The sequence below is a fragment of the Mobula hypostoma genome, chromosome 18 (assembly GCF_963921235.1).
Source record: "Mobula hypostoma chromosome 18, sMobHyp1.1, whole genome shotgun sequence".
Classification (NCBI taxonomy): domain Eukaryota; kingdom Metazoa; phylum Chordata; class Chondrichthyes; order Myliobatiformes; family Myliobatidae; genus Mobula; species Mobula hypostoma.
In genome coordinates, this window is record NC_086114.1 from 44,711,746 (window position 1) to 44,730,866 (window position 19,121).

Below are 19,121 nucleotides of genomic sequence, written 5' to 3' on the forward strand. Positions count from 1 at the left end.
CTGTATTTAGGACATAAGAGATTACCCCACCCACTCAACGATCTTGCACCCTCCATCCTAAACAGCCCCCTTCCTAACTTGTCACTCAACCCCTGAACTATCAATTGCAGATCCCTCACTCCCACAGCTCCCAACTGCTAACCACAGGTTCCTAAATTTATTCTGGCCTCACTTCCAATCCACATGCTGACTCTCGGTCCCACCTCTCCCTCCCGCAGATCCTGATCTGGATTAGTAATTACCCATGTTCCTCTACCCTGTCCCACAGCCCAAGGAGCAGCCTTGTCCTTACTGAGGTGAAGATCAATTTTTCCTCAGAAGGTTGCAAGACTTTGGAATTATTTCCGCCAAAGAACTGGGGAGGACGCGTCACTGAATCTTTTGATGGCTCATACATGCAGTCTGGTCCCACTGTGCTTGCTTGGGGAGAGAAAACTTTAAGCTTGTTTATCTGCTCATCCTTACTTGCTCTTTCCCTCTGAAATGCATCATCAGGGATGGATAATATAAATTTTGGATTTGCCAGTTACTTGTCAACAAGTAAATAGAAACAAAATTATCTACTTTGTTTTGGCTGTGACCTAATGGGCAACCTTGAAGGTTATAGTTTTGAGTCCCATTGCAGAGACGTGCATAATCAGGGCTTGCCTGCAGTGTTATGCTGCAGGGGACCCGCACTGCAATACTGCAAGAGTGCATTTGTGCAATGCTGCACTTTTGAAGGGTTAAATGGAGGACCACCTGCTCTCCTGTGAAAGGTTTCGGGAAGGAGTCAGAATGATCTTCTTGGTGAACTGACGCCAGTCAAGACAATTGGGCATGAAATCTACTGGCACTTATCAGATGCACCAACCAGCCATAGCTTGCCATTGACATTTTTAGACTTGAAAATTCAGAATGACTATCATTCAATTTAAATAAGGAGAGCACAACTCGACATAGTACTTGAGGGTGCAATAATTAAAGCCCTGTAAAATTGCAGCAAGACTTCCACCTTCTGGCAATGAAGGCCAACATCCCAGTTACCTTGTCTCTAACATCCCAGGTTGTAGGTGTTCAAGATTGGAATTCGTTACTGAGTAACTAAAAATATAGTCACATATTCAGTCAAAATTGTGCAAAATATTTATTTTTTTCATACATATAATTTAATGAAACTGATGACATTTTCTTGTCAAACATACACAATACAGTCATACAAAAAGCACATTCTATATATATATTTAAATATATATACATATATCATAACACCATTACAGCACTGATGCATCATTGGGGATAAACTAAGCTTGATTTTTCTCCTGTTTTGGCTTTAGAAACCTCTCCCGCCAAAAAAATTTAAAAGAATCCTTGCAAAAGCCAGGGCAAGAAGATTGGGAATGGTTAAGGTGGCTCTCAAGTCTGTGAGGAGAATCCTTTTGAATGATTTACCAGCGTTTTGCTGAGTTTGGCTAGTTTAAACCTGAGTGCCAATAACACGCATAATTTCCTTCTGGATTTTGGGGTCCTGAGTATTGATGTTGGCATCTCCAACTTGTCCATCTTCATACCTGCAAAGAGTGATGGCATTAACGTTAACTAAGCATTTAAGGTTAATTCTCAAAGCATGGGACGTAGAGAGCAATACAGCACAGATACAGGCCCTTCTTGCTCAACTAGTCCATGCTGACCACATTGTCCACCCAGCTAGTCCCAAGTGCTTGCATCTGTCCCATTTCCCTCCAACCCCCACCTCTCCATGTACCTATCCAAGTGCCTCTTAAACAACGTTGTACCTGCCTCAACCTCATCTTTCAGTAGCCCGTTCCATATATTTCACCACCCTCCATGTGAAAGAGTTGCCCTTCAGGTCCGTTTTAAATCTTATCCCTCTCACCCTGAACCTATGCCCACTAGTTTTGTACTCTTCTACCCAGGGGAATAAAAAACTGTTTCCATCCACATTATGATCTTGTGAGCTTTCAAAACTGCAAGCTGTTTTACAACAGAGCAGCAGAAATAAAAATGAGAAACCTGAGGAAATCAGTATAGCTGATGATATAGAACATAGGACAGTCCAGGCCCTTCAGCCCACAATGCTGTGCTGATCTTCTAACCCACTTCAAGATCAACTCTTCCCTGCTACATAGTCCTCCATTCTTTTTATCCATCTGCCTATCTAAGAGTCTCTTAAATATCCCTAATGCATCTGCCTCTGCCACCACCCTTAGCGGTGTGTTCCACACACCCACCATTTTCTGTGTGAAAAAGCTTCCTCTGAAAGAGGTATACAAAATTATGAGGGATATAGACAGGGTAAATGCAAGCAGGCTTTTTCCACGGAGGTTGGGTGAGACTGCAACTAGAGGTCGTGGGTTAAGGGTGGAATGTGAAATGGTTAAGGGGAACGTGAGGGGAAATTTCCTAACTCAGAGGGTGGTGAGAGTGTGCAGTGGCAGTGGTGGATGCAATTTTGATTTCAGCATTTCAGAGACGTTTGGATAGATACATGGATGGGAGCATTATGGAGGGCTATGGTAATCACCTTAAAATTATGCTTTCTCATATTAGTTATTGCCACCTTGGGATTAAGGTCTTGGTTGTCCATTCTATCTATGCCTCTTATGTTATACATCTCTATCAAGTCATTTTCATCTTCCTTCAGTAGGAGAAAAGCTCTAGTTCACTCAACTTTTCCTGATAAGCCATACTCTCTAATCTAGGCAGCATCCTGGTAAATCTCCTCTGCACTTTGTCTAAGCTCTCCACATTCTTCCCAAAATGATTTTGTGCAGATGGCCAGGATGTGCAAAGGGGGTTAATTCCATTAGTTTTAATCCAGATTGAAACTGAACCCTTTATGCGCTAGATCAGTCTCCAAATGGAAACAGTCATGGACGATGTAAAAATGGAGGGAAGGGTTAGATTGATCTCAGAGTAGGTTAAAGGGTCAGTACAACATCGTGGGCTGAAGGGCTTGTACTGTGCTGTAGTGTTTTATGTTCTACTCAAGGATACAGTGGGAATATAGGTTGAAGATCAGTTACATTCTTGTTAAATAGCAGGCATTCTAGAAAGGCTGAATGGCCAACTTCCTCTCCTATTCCTTACATTCTTATCTATGGCAACGCACTGAGAGACCAGAATAAGCCTGGCCTCAGAGGTACATCACCAGGCTGATTCGTGATGGATATGAAGTTTGGATTTTCCCATGGAAACAAACATCTCAGAATCTGATCATTCTGGCTGTCGATGGCTGGGTGAACTGGTTCTCTCACCCAGCAGATGTACCACAAGGAAGAATGAGCTCGAAGAGTTGACCCACCTTCCAACTGCACACCACCCAGTAACAGCTCACCCACTCTCAAAGGTTTTAGAGTTATTTGTACATGCTTCTGATGGTCAGAGGCATTTAAAAACAGTTGAACAATAGTTATATAAATAAATTAACAATACATAAAGTGCTGAATAGGATATGGAATGAAGTAAAATAACTTGAACACTTATCTTTACTTACCTGATCCCATGGATTCAGTGTTCAGCTCATAAGGATGCCATGTGCAAAGGAACCTCCCTTCAGCGCAATGACTCTCTGTCATTGGGCAGGGTTGCGTCCACCCTCTCTTCAGCACAGTAACACTCCGCCAGTGGGCAGGGTTGTGTCCGTCACTGGGCAGGATTGTGTCCACCCTCTTTTCAATACAACAACACTGCCAGTGAGAGGGTTGTGTCCACCCACAAGGCAGAAGAAGGGATGTGCTGATACGTGACCTGTGGGTTGTTTCAGAGGTCTACATGCAGCGGATATGTCTTGAGGCAAACAGAGCTTGAACAACTTTGACACACACAAAATGCCGGAGGAACTCAGCAGGGCAGGCAGCATCTATGGAAAACAATACAGTTGTCGTTTCGGGCAGAGAACCTTCAGTAGGACTGGGGTTTCCAGCATCTGTGGATTCTCTGTTATTTGTGATTTGAACAGTTTTGATTTGGCCTAATGGGTGACAGTTTCCTCCACTGAATTACAATTGCATCTTTCCAACAAACCTGGCAACATCTGTTGTTATTTTATCTGATGCCAGCTTACTGACTACTGGGGTATGGAAATTATCTGGCACAGCTTGAGCCCTGAACTCACAACCATAAAGGTTGCTGGTTCGGAACTGTAACATGCAGACCAACAGTATGGAAAACAGCCCTTCAACCAACTAACTTTACACTGGCCTGTGCAAATTGCACTAATTTCCACTAATCCCATTTTATTCTCTCCTCATTTCCTTCTGCTCTCCCCAAATTCCACCACCCAATCACAAAAATTACCACAATTAATTAACCTACGAAGCATAATCACTTGGTCACAGCGAGAATGCGCACACTCTTCGCATTTCACTCCAAGTTCAGGATTCTCAGCACTGGAACTGTGATGTATTTGTCTGTTCCTATAGATCCAGTGAGCTAACTGCACTCCAGCCTACTCTGGATAAAACTGAGAAATGTATTGAGCCCTCTCCTCCGTACAGCAGCTGTCCAACACCATTTTACCTTAAATTGGAACACCAGCTATGCCACTCATTTGACTCAAGTTTTGTATCTATTGTACAAATGGAAATGAAGACCTACTAGCTCTGGTGTCACATCTGAAACCATTTGACGTACAATACTTGACAGAAGACTATTGAAAAACGGTGCAGAGTATGTTCACCAAATTTATTCTGGAGATGAAGTCTATGTCTATCATTGAGTCTATGATGCAAGATTAAGTTGTCTGGAGCTATATTCACTGGAATTCAGAAGAATGAGATGGGATCTCCCAGGGATATATACAATCATGAAATGGATAGATAAGATAGAGGTGGGAAAGTTGGTTCCACTGCTTGGTGAGAACAGAACTAGAGGAAATAGCCCTCACGATTCAGGGAAACAGATTTAGGACAGAGATGAGGAGGAGCTGTTTTTCAGAGAGAGTAGTGAATTTGTGGAATTTTCTGTCAATTGGGATTACATCATTAAATAAATTTAAGAGACATTTCGATGGATTCTTGCATAATAGAAGAATTAAGGGTTATGGGGAAAAGGCAGGTAGATGGAGCTGAGTAGGTGGATCAGTCATTATTGAATGTTGGAGCAGGCTTGATAGCCAGCTGGCCTACTCCTGTTCCTAGTTGTTATGTTCTTCTGTTTCTCCCCAATCTACATTCCAAGCGGCAGAGAGTGATTGGCAACACACCCAGTCCTTACGATGAATCAACACTGGTACATCACAGCAAACTCTTGTACTCGTAATACTCACACAAAAAAGAAACGAGTGCAGACATGATCCGAGACAGGGCAGACCCAAATGTTCCCATGTTTCTGGAGGTCTTTTGAAGTTATAACTAAGAGAAATAACATAAAGAGAGAGAGGTTAACAATCAACATCTCACTAAATCTCATCAGCATTTTGTTTCACTATTGATTTCAGCTAAGTGCAATGGACGTTACTGGAAGACAGCCAGGTGATTCCCTCTGTTCAACTTTGTAGCCATCTGAATTGTTAAGAAAATGGAGGAGTTTGGCATAAAATGGCAAAGCTTGACATAAAAATTATTTTACGCTACCCTCTGCCATTATACACCAAACTCCAGAGATCAAAAAAAAAGTATGAAGCAGGTGTTCTTCAATCCTGATGTCTTTGAATTGATGGGTAGATTTATTTCTGCCAGTAGTTTCCAGAGGTCTGAATGGTCCAATCCTGCCCACTCCTGCAGTGCTAACTTGCTCACCTATTAAGGCTTCTGTACGCTACAAAGATGTGCAACAGCTTACTGGTAGTTCGACAGCAAAGACATTAGATTAAAAGCGTTATTAATAACACTTTTGTTGAAGTAAATTGTGGCAAACTATCACAGCAAACAATGAAGAGGAGAAGGAAGGCAAAGCGAATTTGCGAGATATGCCCTGCTGGTGCGCTGAAAAATCGACGCACTTAGAGTTGGAGCCACGCTGGTTGGAGTGAACGATTCAGAGGGGAGAAGATGGGACTGAAGAGTTCTGATGCCCGTCCAGTGGCCGGTGAGAGGGTGGAGCGCTGAGCTGATTTGGAGAGGTTAAGAACAGCTTTTTCAGCAGTGAAATCCAGGTCCGAGGCGAATTACTGGGCGATGTGTTCTAAGCCCAAAGCAATTCACCATGGTGAGGCCCGGATCCTAATGTGAGGACGATCTAAATGCGGGCCCAGATAGACTAGAAGGCAGGGTGTCGGGCAAGGTTGGATCGCTCTGGGCACTGAGCTAATTTTGGAGAGGCTGGGAATGGCTTCTCTGACAGCAAAATCCAGGCCTGGAGTGATTCGTCATGGTGCGGTCAGGTCCTAGTATGAGGTTCAGACAATTTAAACACCAAACCAGATAGACTGGGGGCTCCTCTCCCTACAAAGCTAAGGCTGTGAGACTGCCCCAGCTGCTGTGCTTTGTGTCTGCAAACTGTGCAGTGATTTGCCCGGCTAATATGACAAACTGAATACCTAGGCTTTGGGCCTACTCTGGGCTACTCCAGAGATTTGGATCTAAGGACTCAGTTTGGTTGGGAAAGCTGTTGTTGTTCACTTCTATTGTTTAAGTGATTTGTTTTGTTTTTTTTTCTCTTTCTCTGGGCCTACTGGGAGTTGGTCTTATTTTTTTTTAAGTTGGGTTTTTTCTTGCACTGTGACCTGTAAGTAACCAGATCTCAAGGTTGTATAATTTATACATTATTTGATAATAAATGCACTTTGAATCTTTGAAAGCCATTGTTTTGTTTCTTAGATATTGATTTCAAAGTCCTCTTACTCCTATGACTGTTCCTCCATGGCTTTCCTCAGACTTACATTTACATCCCCCTAGAGCTCTATAGAAAGCACTTTTGATATTGTAGGATTTTGTGAATAAAACATGTGAGAGTCATTTTATGTGCTTAACAAAACCTTTTACTTCCATTGTTTACAAACCAAAAGCAATTGAATTACATTGCTGTCATTACGTCAGACACCGTCTCTTAAAGTGAACAACTCAATGACGGTGTTTGTGAATTGTGTCGAAAAAGTTTCTGTGGTAACTTCTACTTTGAAAAGGCACACTCGACAACTTCATGCCCAAAGAAACAACTTTATCTCGAACGTCAAAACCGTTATGTATATACAAAGGCTTTCACAACCCGTACTGCATGGCAGGAACACTATATACAAAGCACCGGAAGTAAAAAAGAACGGAAGTAAACCCCCCCATTATCCTAATTAGTATTAACTTACTTTTAATAATGCTCATATTACAACACCTCTCCCCATTTAAAATCCAACATTCCCCAGAAGTAAAATACTAGGAAATAAAAACAGTGGTGTTATTAACCTGCGTACCCCTGAAAACTTATACTAGTATCTCAGCAACAGTTAATCAATACAAAACATCTGGAAAGCATGACAGATTCAACATTCAATCTAACAACAGCAAAAAAAAACTGTCCTGTCAAAGATTCAGTCTCTCAGTACATTTACGAGTGCGCTGTAATCTGCACACTACCCCCGGTGACCCAGCAGGCACCGCTGGTGAGGGTGTTTTGGGGGCATGAGAGGGGTCTGTGTATCTGCGTGAAAATGTCTATCCTCTTCAGGGGACCCCGACCCCTCTGCCAGTGTCTCGCCCTCTGGCAAAGTCACTGGAAGACGAGCTTCCACCATAGTCTATCTCACAAATGGAAACTCCATGGAACCGTCTGCCTCTGAGCACATGGTCCTGACGTCTGCGGAAAATACGCCCATCAGTCAGCTTAACAACGTAGGAGACGGGACCACTCTGCTTAAGAATAACCCCAGGCAGCCATTGCTGATTGTTTCTCACATAGACATTGTCATCGGGTTTTAACTATCTCTCTCGCGCATGTTGATCATGTCCCTCCTTCTGCTTTTCCTGCTTTCTCTCCACTTTTGCCTTCATGTCCAGGCGCAGCAGGTCCAATCTTGACTTGGGCCTACGCCCCATCAGCATCTCTGCTGGAGTGCGGGCAGTTGTAGTCTGTGGCGTGAGGCGGTACTTAAACAGGAAATGTGAAAGCCAAATGCTAAGAGAGTCCCCTGTCATCTGCTTCAGGCCTTCCTTCACTGTCTGAACAGCCCGCTCAGCCAAACCATTGGAGGCTGGGTGGAAAGGGGCCGTCCAAATGTGATGAATGCCATTCTGTTGCATAAACTCACTGAACAGTTCGCTGGTGAACGTCAGGCCATTATCAGTGACCAGAGTGTCAGGCAACCTGTGGACTGCAAACACCTGCCTGAGTTTGTCTATGGTTGAGGGGGCTGTGATATTGCTCATGATGTGAGCTTCAATCCATTTAGATTATGCATCTACCCTTACAACAAACACCTGCCCCATAAAAGGGCCAGCAAAGTCCAAATGTAGCCTACACCAGGGGTGGTCTGGCCACTCCCCATATATCCTCATCGTTTTGTCTGACTTCAAAACTGGAACAATGGGAGCCGCCCACCTTGAAAACTGGATGGGCTCAATAATGCCCAGCCTCTGTAAACGTTCCAGCTCCTCCTCAGCTTTGCCTTTCATGGCATAGGGCACCAAACTGGGCTTAAGAAAACGTGGTGTAGCCTCGGGGTCGACATGCAGTTTCACTGTCACACCCCTCAGTGTTCCTAGCTCGTCCCTGAAAACGTCACTGTACCGCTGCAGAATGTCCTCGGTCGTGTGTGCATAAGTAACTCCAGGGAGCGCGAAGCGCAGAATCAAATATCACTGTGATGATTGTACACTCTAGTATCAATTGTTTGGCGACAATAAAGTAAAGTAATTTCATGCCAGTTTAGCTGGAATTTGCGAAGCCAATCACAACCCAAAAGACTGGGCCCCTTGCCCTTAGCTATCACTAGCTTGGCTTCAGCCTTCTGACTCCCTTCTTGAAAGTCAACGGTGGGGTTTCCCCTAACAGGTGGTGTTGTATGCCGTTATTATTAATGCCGCATACCAATCGATCATGGAGCATGTCTTCCAACATCGCTCCGAAATCACAATGCTCCAACAGCTGCCAAAGCTCAGCCACAGACTGACCAGGCTTCCTGAAACGGCTGTGAAACTTACACCATTGGACTATCACAGAAAGTTTCAGATTGTAGTGGTTCCCCATGATCTTGACCAGTTTGTCACATGGAATGTCCCCCGGTTTCTGCGGTGTGCCTAAATTCCTTATCAGCTTGTAAGTCTTTGCCCCACACACACTCAGGGGCATAGAGCGCTTCTTAGCCTCCTCAGTAATTCCATTAGCACAGAAAAAGCGTCCCAACCTTTCCTCATACTCCGGCCAGTCCTCCATTAACTCCACAAAATCCACGATAGTCCCAAACGTAGCCATCCGAACGTGAGGCCCTTATCGGCGCTGCTGCTCCCGTTCGAAACATGCCGACACATCCACAAAACCAGTTTACCTCACCACCAAAAATATTTGGTAAGTTCTACTTTGAAAAGGCACACTCAACAACTTCATGCCCAAAGAAACAACTTTATTTCGAACGTCAAAACCGTTATGTATACACAGAGGCTTTCACAACCCGTACAGCATGGCAGGACCACTACATACAAAGCGCCGGAAGTAAAGAAGAATGGAAGTAAACCCCCCCTTTATCCTAATTAGTACTAACTTAATTTTAATAATGCTCACATTACAACACTTTCTATTATGGACGATATGTGTCATCTGTCACCCATTTCATTACCCTACACAGGCCGCCCAAGAATTCCCCAAAACCCGTAGTGTGAGTTTGTCTGGAGCTTGTATGAGCCCCCGGCTCAGGCCCTATGTGCTTTGGTTGGAGTAACAGCAGTTACCTCTGGCTTGTTCATATGTGTGCTGACATGCACGTGGTCATGTCGAGATGGAGAGGGTATGGCTGTGGAGCCATTACAGGTCTTGGTGGGCCGGTTTAAGGCAATCTACAGAATACATTCAGGTTTACCCTTCCTATCTCCAATAAAAGTCTTTTCACCCCATTTCAAATCACGGAACAGGCCATCATAAGGGGGTTTAAAGAGATGTTAATATACATCATGGCAGACAAGAATGAACGAGGTAGAACGTAGGTCAACAGGAGCCCAAGAATACTGTATGCCATGATGGGAGGTAGGAATAGCTGAGACACTGACCAGGCAGTCATGGCATCGGGAATAAAAATCACCCGGCACCCATAGCGGCTGCCCGTACAGCAACTCAGTTGTAGGTCCTCTTTTGGAGCCATTCTGAGCCCCAGCAGGACCCATAGGAGATGATCACGCCAACACTCATCTGCCAAGGAGGGCCTCAGAGCAGCCTTTAAGAAATGTTGAAACTGCTCGCACAGCCATTGGACTGTGGGTGATATGCCATGGTGTGATGCACTTTAACACCTAAAGGTCTGACTTGAATTGGGGATTGCAGTCAGAATTAGTATCAGAGAGGTTGGCAAATCAAGCGATCTAGGTGTCTACGAACACCCAAGGCACATCTGCAGCTGTTGTCAATGCTAGAAGGACAACATCTGGCCATTTGGAGGCACATGTCCACATGGTAAGGAGATGTGGGAGAAACCATGGGAGATGGGTAGAGGATCACATGGACATGGTCAAACCGTTGCTCAGGTACCCTGTAAAGTGCCAATGGTGCCAGAACGTGACAGTTATTTTTCACCTGTTGCAACACAGGCTACTCTTCAGTCTGATACGTCCTTCCTAGGGCTGTGCCACATGCACTTTAAAGCAACCAGTTTTTGTGAAAACTTCTACCCAGCTACAAAAGGGCATGAACAGAATTAAAAGCAGTATGCGTCCAGTTTGCAGGCACTAACGGGTGAAAGCAACCAGGTAAGATATTGCACAGAAGGGAAACTCCTCCATCCTCAAACTAGATGTTGGCCAACTGCAGGCCCATGCTGTCCTGTAAGCCTGGACCTCTGGGTTGGTAGCTTGGCGGACTACTGTGCTAGCACAGTCATCCCAAAGGCGTTTAGCGTGAGAGGCAATCAGCCACAGCATTACTTTCCTCTTCAACGTGCCGTATGTCAGTTGTGAATTCCGAAATAAGGCCAGTTGGTGTTGCTGAAGTGTAGTCCGAGCTTACTCTGACTCTTTGGGCATCTCATGCACGAGGGGTTTGTGGTCAATGAACACTGTGAAATGCCAGCCCTCCAGTAGGAAAATGGTGGATGACCAGATAGAGACCAAGTAGCTTGCAGTCAAGTATGCTATACTTCCTCTCAGTTGGGGGGTGGGGGGGGAATGGAAACAGAGATGATGACTGAAGAAGGCGAGTTGCTTCCATACACACCCAACCAACAGTTCATTCACTGCACCCAGGGTCTAAGGTGTCAGTGGTGATGGCTAGAGGTGCGTTGAGGAGTGGGTGAGCCAGTAGTGTCATGTGTGAAGTAGTTGATTTGGTGTTGTCAAATGCTCTCATCATGTCTGCTGACCACTCAAGCATATGGTTAGGGGCACTGCCTTTAAGGGCACTATACAAGGGGAGCATAAGTTCAGCTGTTCCCCGAATGAAACAGTGATAGAAATTCACCATACCCAAATTCTCTTATTGTGCTTTGGTAGTGCGAGGTAGTGGAAAGTCTATAATAGTAGTGACTTTTGAAGGCAGGGGTGTTGCACTTTCTGTGGAGATTAGGTGGCCAATAAAGTCAATCATGGACAAGCCAAACTGGAACTTAGCAGGGTTAATAATCAGCCCATGTTGTTTTAAGCACTTGAAAGGTATGCACAGATGTGATGCGTTTAGTTTTGAATGCACTGGTGACAAGTATGTCATTCAGGTAAACAAAAAGAAAATGTAAGTCTTTTAACACAGAGTCCATTAGAAGCTGGAAAGTCTGTGATGCATTTTGCATCCCAAATGGTATATGTAGAAATTCGAATAGGCCAAATCAGATCGTAACTGCAGTTTTGGGAACATCCACAGGCACCCATTGGTAGCCCCTGACTAAGTCCACTTTAGAAAAAAAGTATCTTTGGCTAAACATGCCGACAAGTCCTGAATACGCAGGACCAGGTAATGATCAGGGGAGGTGGTAATCGCCACATGGCCGGCAACCACCATTGGGCTTAGGGACCACGAGGAGGGGTATAGCACAAGCGCTATTCGACCTGCTTATAATGCCAAACATTTTAATGTTTACCAGGTCAGTCTTCATGGTGGCCAGCTTTTCTGAGTCCAGTCTATGTACACAGGCATGGTCCGGTGAGCCAGTTGTGGAAATATGGAGCTAGACCCCATGCGTTTGACTGTAGTTGAAAATGTGGACTTGGTGAGGTTTAGGAATTCACCCAGCAGGTGAGTGAATTCACATGTGGTGGTGCACATGCTAGACAGAGTCGCTGTGGGGAATTCACTGGCATAGCAGGGTAATGACACAAATTTCTTTGCATCCACAAGCTGACAGTGTTTAAGGTCTATTCACAGTCTTTTGGTGCACAGGAAATCTCCACCAAGCAGAGGTCTAGCAACTTTAGCCGAGACAAAGTAGCATGTGTAGTGTTGTCCACTGGGGCAGGACGTCACGTGTGATGTCCCTAAGTCTGGATCCAGCTGCTATTGGCTGCCTCCAGTGAGGGTCCATCACTCTCTGTCTTTAAAATCAATGGGTGATACAGGCAGCACACTCACTGTAGTGCCCACGCTACACAGGAAGTGTCACCCTGAAATGGTGTCTGTCATGAGCAGTAGATGACCCTGGCAGCTGGAACCCACAGTGTTCACAGACCTCTGATGTCCTGGTACGCTTGCCCTGTTGAAACTGCGAAACTGCATGGCAGCCAGCATGTCTCAGTGTTCATGCCAAAGATTACGTGGTAAAAACATAGACCCGGTGTTGTCTAGTTCTGAGCTGCAGGCATGAGTCTACTGGAGGCTCTGCAGACTAGACTTATTAAAATAGGGAAAGGAGGAACGATGCACCTCTGTCTGGCTGAGTGTAGACTATTGGCCATTTCAGCGAACTCCCTGTTGTCCTTCATGGGTGTATTAGTGAGGGCTGTGTGAATTTGATCAGGCATTTGTTGTATAAAGAGTTTCTTAAAAGTAAAATGATGGTGATTGCCCAGGAGAGATACCATGCAGTCCATTAGTTCGGAAGACCTAGCTTCACTCATGCCGGGCAAGGAGAGCAACTGTTTGGCATGCTCAGACTCAGACAGTCCAGAAGTCTGTAATACGTGGGTTTTCAGAGTGACAGATCTATCATGAGCAGGCAAGTCTTCTAGTAGACTTATCACCCTGGCTGCAGTGGAACTAGTGCGCTGGATGTCATGTCGCAGTAAAATCTGGTATTGTCCACAGTGGCTTCTTGCAGTGCAAACTGGGTTTCTGCCTGTGCAAAGCACGCGGTAGTATGCTGCCCAAAGGTTCAGCAGCTTCAAAGCAACTGTGTTGGTCAACATGTCGTTGAGTAACTCGGAATTGTCCAAAAGTGTCAGGGTCACTAATGTAGGATTTTGTGCATAAAGCATTTGAGTGTCATTTTATGTGCTTAACGAAAGCCACAGCTCTTTACTCCCATCGTGTACAAACCAAAAGCAGTCGCTTTACACTGACATCATTACGTCGGACACCATCTCTCCAAGTGAACAACTCAATGATGGTGTTTGTGAATTATATAGAAGAGTTTCTATTCTAAACAATGTATGTCATCTGTCACCTTAACATTACTCTACAATATGACTGATTCCCATTGCACACAGTCCCTTCCTCAAAATCAGAATCAGGTTTATTAACACTGTCATACTGTGTAAATTTTTTTGTTTTGTGGCAGCAGTACAGTGCAATACATTTCTTATTATATATATATATATGTAGATAGATATAGATATAGATATGCATATATAGATAGGTATATATACATACATATAAATATGCATCCTGGGCAGAAAATTCCACAGATTCACCACTCTGAAAAGTAGTGTCTCCTCACCTCTGCCCAAAATCGACTCCCCTGAATCTTGAGGGCTATTTCCCTAGGTTCTATTCTCACCTAACAGTGGAAACAACTTTCCTGCCTCTATTTTATCTATTGTCTGCATAGTGCAAAAAGAGAGTAAATTATGAGTTAGTGTTCATAGGTTCATGGAACATTCAGAAATCTGATGAAAGAGGGGAAGGGGAGAAAGTCAAGCATCCTGATACAATCATTAGTGTCTGAAGTATGAGACAATGCAAGTCTGCATTTCTGTCTTCATAAACACACTTTATTTTCTTGCATCTCCTACTTCCTATCCAAGTTCTCTTTAAAATCTTTCTCTTTAGCTATACTTCCAGTTATTTACCAGGTCTGTCATTTACACTTTATGAATCATTTTCCTCCTACTCTTCCCCTGCTGAGAGGCATCACAGGATATTTCAGTAGGTTAAATGCACCATTTCATCCTTTAGTTACATTCATCATAACCAGTGACAAGCAGGGTAATTGTATTTACTGACACACTAGGAACTGGAGGATATGGAGAGAAAAATTGTAGAGTTAACAAACCAGTAAATAAGAATCCCACTGATCTCCTTCCTGGTACCTTTCCCTGCTACACCATCCCTTACATCTCTACTCTTGCCATCATTAAGGGCCCCAGGTGTGACTAAACTTTGCTTGCGAGTCAGTCAGGGTCATCTATTGTATCAATCTGTTGCTCCTGGTGCAGCCTCTTCTATATCGTTGAGACCTAATATAGATCCAGGGCTCATTCATCCAGCACCTTTGCTCTGTTTGCCGCAAGAGGCATAACGTCCTTGTTGCCGCACGCTTCAATTCAACTTCCAATGTCCATTCTGACATGTCTGCTCATGGCCTCCGCTACTGTCATGATGAGGCCATACTCAGGCTTGAGGCGCACCACCTCATATTCCATTTGGGCAGCCTCCAACCTAACGGGCACAAACAGATTTCCCGAATTTCTGTAATATCTTGCCATCCCCCATCTTTTTCCATTCCCCATTCTGGTTCCTTTCTCGCCCCTCTCTTCTCCTCACTTGTCTCCAGTGTCTCTCCTCCTTCCCTTTTTGTCATTGTTCTTGTCCTCACCTATTAGATTCATTCTTCTTCAGCCTGTTCCTTCTTCCACTTATTTATTACCTCTCAGCTTCTTATTTCATTCTCCTCCCTCAGCTCCTCACCTCCCCCCCCCCGCCCACCTTCTTATTCTGGCTTTTGCTGCCTTCCTTTCCAGTCTTGATGAAGGGTCTTGACCAAAAGTGTTGACCGTTTCGTCCTCTCCATTGAGGCTGTCTGAGCTGCTGATTTCCTTCAGCATTTTCTCTGTGTTGCACAGGATTTCCAGCATCTGCAGAATCTCCTCTGTTTATTTTATAGATGTATTTGTTCACGGGATGTTGAGATTGCTAACACTACCACCATCTATCTCTTATTGCTGTGGAACTGAGGAAACAATTAAGGGTCAATTGCTTGGTGTGTCTAGAGTCACATATAGGCCAAACTGGGTAAGAATGAGGAATTAGAGATACAGTACTTGGGATTCTACAGATGCTGGTAATCTTGAGCAACACACACCAGGCAGCATTTTGACATTTTGGGCCAGCAACCCCTTCTTATTCTGGCTTCTGCCCCCTTCTTTTACATTCTTGATGAATGGCCTTGGCTCGAAACATCAGATATTTCTTATGTTTCATAGATGCTGCCTGACCTGCTTAAGTTTCTCCAACACTTTATGTGTGTTACCTAGTGTCGGGAACTTCACTGACGGGCTTGCCCATTCAGGACTGAAGGGATAAATCTTTGGAACCCTCCAGCAAAGCGACTCTGGAGCCTTGATTTTTGTATATATTAAAGATGAGGATGTGTTATTGCACTAATGTCCTGCTCTGTGCATTTTTTTAATTGTTTTGTGTAATTTATATATTACTTATGTTCTGGGCATTGTTTTCTGGATCTACACCTCTGTGATGCAGTTTCTCATTGAACTTGTACATCACCATACGTGAGGATAAGGCAATAAGTTTGACTTGATAACTTAAAGGATATTAGCGTGCAGTTGAATCTATCAGTTTCCAGGTTACCATTACTGGGGGTAATTTTAATTCCAGTAACTAAAAAAACTGCAAATACCAGAAATCTAAAACAAAAGCAGAAAATACTGGAAACATTGAAACGAGACTGCCCATGAAGTGTCCCAGACATAAAATGTTAACTATTTCCCCTTCCACTGATGCTGCTGGCATGCTTTTAGTTTCAAGTATTTTCTACTTTAGTTTTAATTTTGGGTTTATCTAATTAACCGACCTTTGATTCCCCAAATACCAGGGTGGGGATCAAACTCATGCCGTGGGAGAAATGGTCCAGAGTTCTTGCTGTTAATTCAGAAAATTCACCACTGCATTCCATAAGAAGGTAAAGAATGGAGACAGAAGAGATTCTGCAGATGGCAGCAGTCTAGAACAAAACATGTAAAATACTGGCAAAATTCAACAGTTCAGAAAGCATCTATGGATATCTCTTCGTCAGGACATCTCGGCAGAAAAGTCAACTGTACATTTCTCTCCACAAAGGCAAATTGTCCTGCTGAGCTCTCTCAGCAGTTTGTCTGTGTGGTTGAAGGTAAAGAACGGAAAATTTGGCTGCTTGCCTCCACCATGCCATATAGTAAAACCACATCTAACTTATTCTCTTACCTGTCTGTATTAACTTCATACTCTTTGATTTGATTAGCATCTATTCTTCAATATATCTACAGAAATCAAGCCTCCAGAGTTCCTTTGGTGGATAATTCCAATCATTTATCCCTTCTCATCTTGATCCTGAATGGGAAACCCTTATTTTAAGAATGTGATCCCTTGCTCTAGACTTCCCAGCCAAAATAAACATAATTCCTCCACCCACCTACCAATGCTTTGTTTTTTTATTATTATTATTATGCTCCTGTATGATTTTCAAGTTCAAGTTTATCATTATGGACATTCCGGGGTATAAACAGCTTGACAATTATCTTTTTGCAGTAGCAGCACAGTACATTACAAGCATGACAAATATCAATTACATAAACTTCCGTTAATATAAACTACACAAAGAAATTAAACACAACAGCGTACAGGCCCAGAAGAGCCTCAATCCATACCAGATCTATGATGTTATGATCTTGCAAATTGTAAGGAGAAAACAACCAAGGAAGAGTCAAAGTGCTCTGTTCAAACAGAATATCTGATCTGAAGCTTTGTGTTTCTCTCTCTCTACAGATACTGTCTAACCCACTGAGTGCTTCCAGAATCTCCCGTGTTTATTTCAGATTTCCGGCATCTGCAGTATACAGTATTTTGATTTTCATTCTGTTTTAGTGACTTTGAGTGCAGGGCAAGCGTAGGCCAGGCAAATAACTGGCTACAATGCAAACCAATATAGTGTTTTGTGCCAAATTAGATTTACAATTTTGCCTACATTTGCAGATGATGTTGTTGAGTGAAAAAGAGAGATTAAATGTCAGAAATCTAGACCATCTTAGAAAAGGAGGGAACACACACACACACACACACACACACACACACGCACACCCACACACACACGTGCACACAATGCTGGAGGAAGGCAACATATCAGGTAGCATCTACAGAAAGGAATAAATAGCCAGTGCTTTGGGCTGAGATATTCAATTAGACTCAACAGGAATGTTTATCCTCTAGATGCTGTTTGACCTGCTGAGTTCCTTCAGCATTTTGTATGTGTTATTCTGGATTTCCAGCATCTGCAGAATTTCTTGTGTTTAAAAAAAAGGTCACTTGTTGTGGAATAATCAGGTAAAAGAAGATTATTTGTCAAATACAAATACAGTGCTGGTCATTCTCAGCACTCCAACAGTGGTATGAGGCTAACAAAAAAGCAATAGAGATTCCTACCTTCACAAAGTGCTATACAATTCAAGTTTCTACTCTGCAAGAATCTGGACTGAATGGGTCTCGTCTGTAGAGGGAACAAGTAGATTATTAGTCAGATGAAAGAGCAGGAAATTGCTGATTTATATGCCATAGGAAATTAAGAACTGAAAATGTTCTTTTTATGTTTCAATACACATTTTTTATGTGAAGGAGGAAGGATAAATAGATTTATGATAAAAAAAAGTAGTAGCTCAAAAGGTACCCAACATCTTGGCTCTATGAAATTGTTTGCACATGCCCATGCGTGTGCACACACGCAATGATATGCACACATTCATCTCAAGGACAACTTTCTACTCTGCTGTTATCAGATCATTAAATGGTTCCCTAGTAGGATAAGATGGGCTCTTGTCTCACAACCTACCTCGTTATGATCCTGCACCTTATTGTTTACCTTCACTGCTCTTTCTCAATAATTGTTACACTTTATTCTACATTGTTATTGTTTTACCTTGTTCTATCTCAATGACTGTGTGACGATCCAATCTGTGCGAACAGCATGCAAGACAACCTTTTCGCTGTATCTTGGTACATGTGACAATAATAAACCAATTCCAACCCAAATTCAAATTCAAATTCAATCCCATATACAGTATACACGCACACACCCTTTACATATGCACAAACACAATTCCCATATGCATTTAAGCTCAAGAGAGTGTTAGAAAGATTCACAAGGGAGTTGCCAGAACTGGAGGGTGTAAATTAAAAGTAATAATCGAATAGGTTGGGATTGTTTTCCCTGGAAGTGTAAAGGAATAAGGTAATCACATTGAGGTTTATAAGATTATGAGGGACACAAGGAGAACAGACAGTCACAATGTTCATTTTTTCAGCATAGGGATGCTAAAATTAGAGGCTGCAGGTCTGAAGTGAGAGGGAAAAGATTTAAGGAGAATTAGACAAGTAAGATTTTCCTCACAGCATGGTAGGAATGAGCTTCCAGAGGAAGTGTTGGAGGTGGGTGCAATTATTAGTTGAAAATAACCCCATTTGAACAGGAACAAGGTTTAGAAGGATTTGGGCCAACTGGCAAATGGAATTGGCTTGGATGAGCTGGACATAAAGTTCTGTTTCATTCTGTATAACCATAACCATGCATAATCACCACAATACGTAACCACACCTAGAGCTGTGTGTCTCACTCTGCCATTGTTACTTAGCCAATGGATGAACCCCAGTTCAATAGGGAATGGAGAGGGGCATGCTGGGAGTAGAACCGCATGCAC

At 43.3% G+C, this 19,121-nt stretch overlaps 1 protein-coding gene across 3 annotated transcripts in view; it reads right to left on the minus strand.

Annotated features, from left to right (window-relative positions):
• Nucleotides 1-1,205: 1,205 nt before the first annotated feature.
• The window catches only part of LOC134358209 (protein mono-ADP-ribosyltransferase PARP6), a 158,921-nt gene continuing 141,005 nt past the window's right edge, over nucleotides 1,206-19,121 (minus strand). For all 3 annotated transcript variants that reach the window (XM_063070213.1, XM_063070212.1, XM_063070211.1), the window contains exons 22-24: nucleotides 17,854-17,917; nucleotides 5,270-5,354; nucleotides 1,206-1,550 (exon numbers count right to left, since the gene is read on the minus strand). In XM_063070213.1, coding sequence (XP_062926283.1) covers nucleotides 1,457-1,550; nucleotides 5,270-5,354; nucleotides 17,854-17,917 — 243 coding nt within the window. In that variant the 3' untranslated portion in view covers nucleotides 1,206-1,456. The remainder of the gene's footprint in view (nucleotides 1,551-5,269; nucleotides 5,355-17,853; nucleotides 17,918-19,121) is intronic.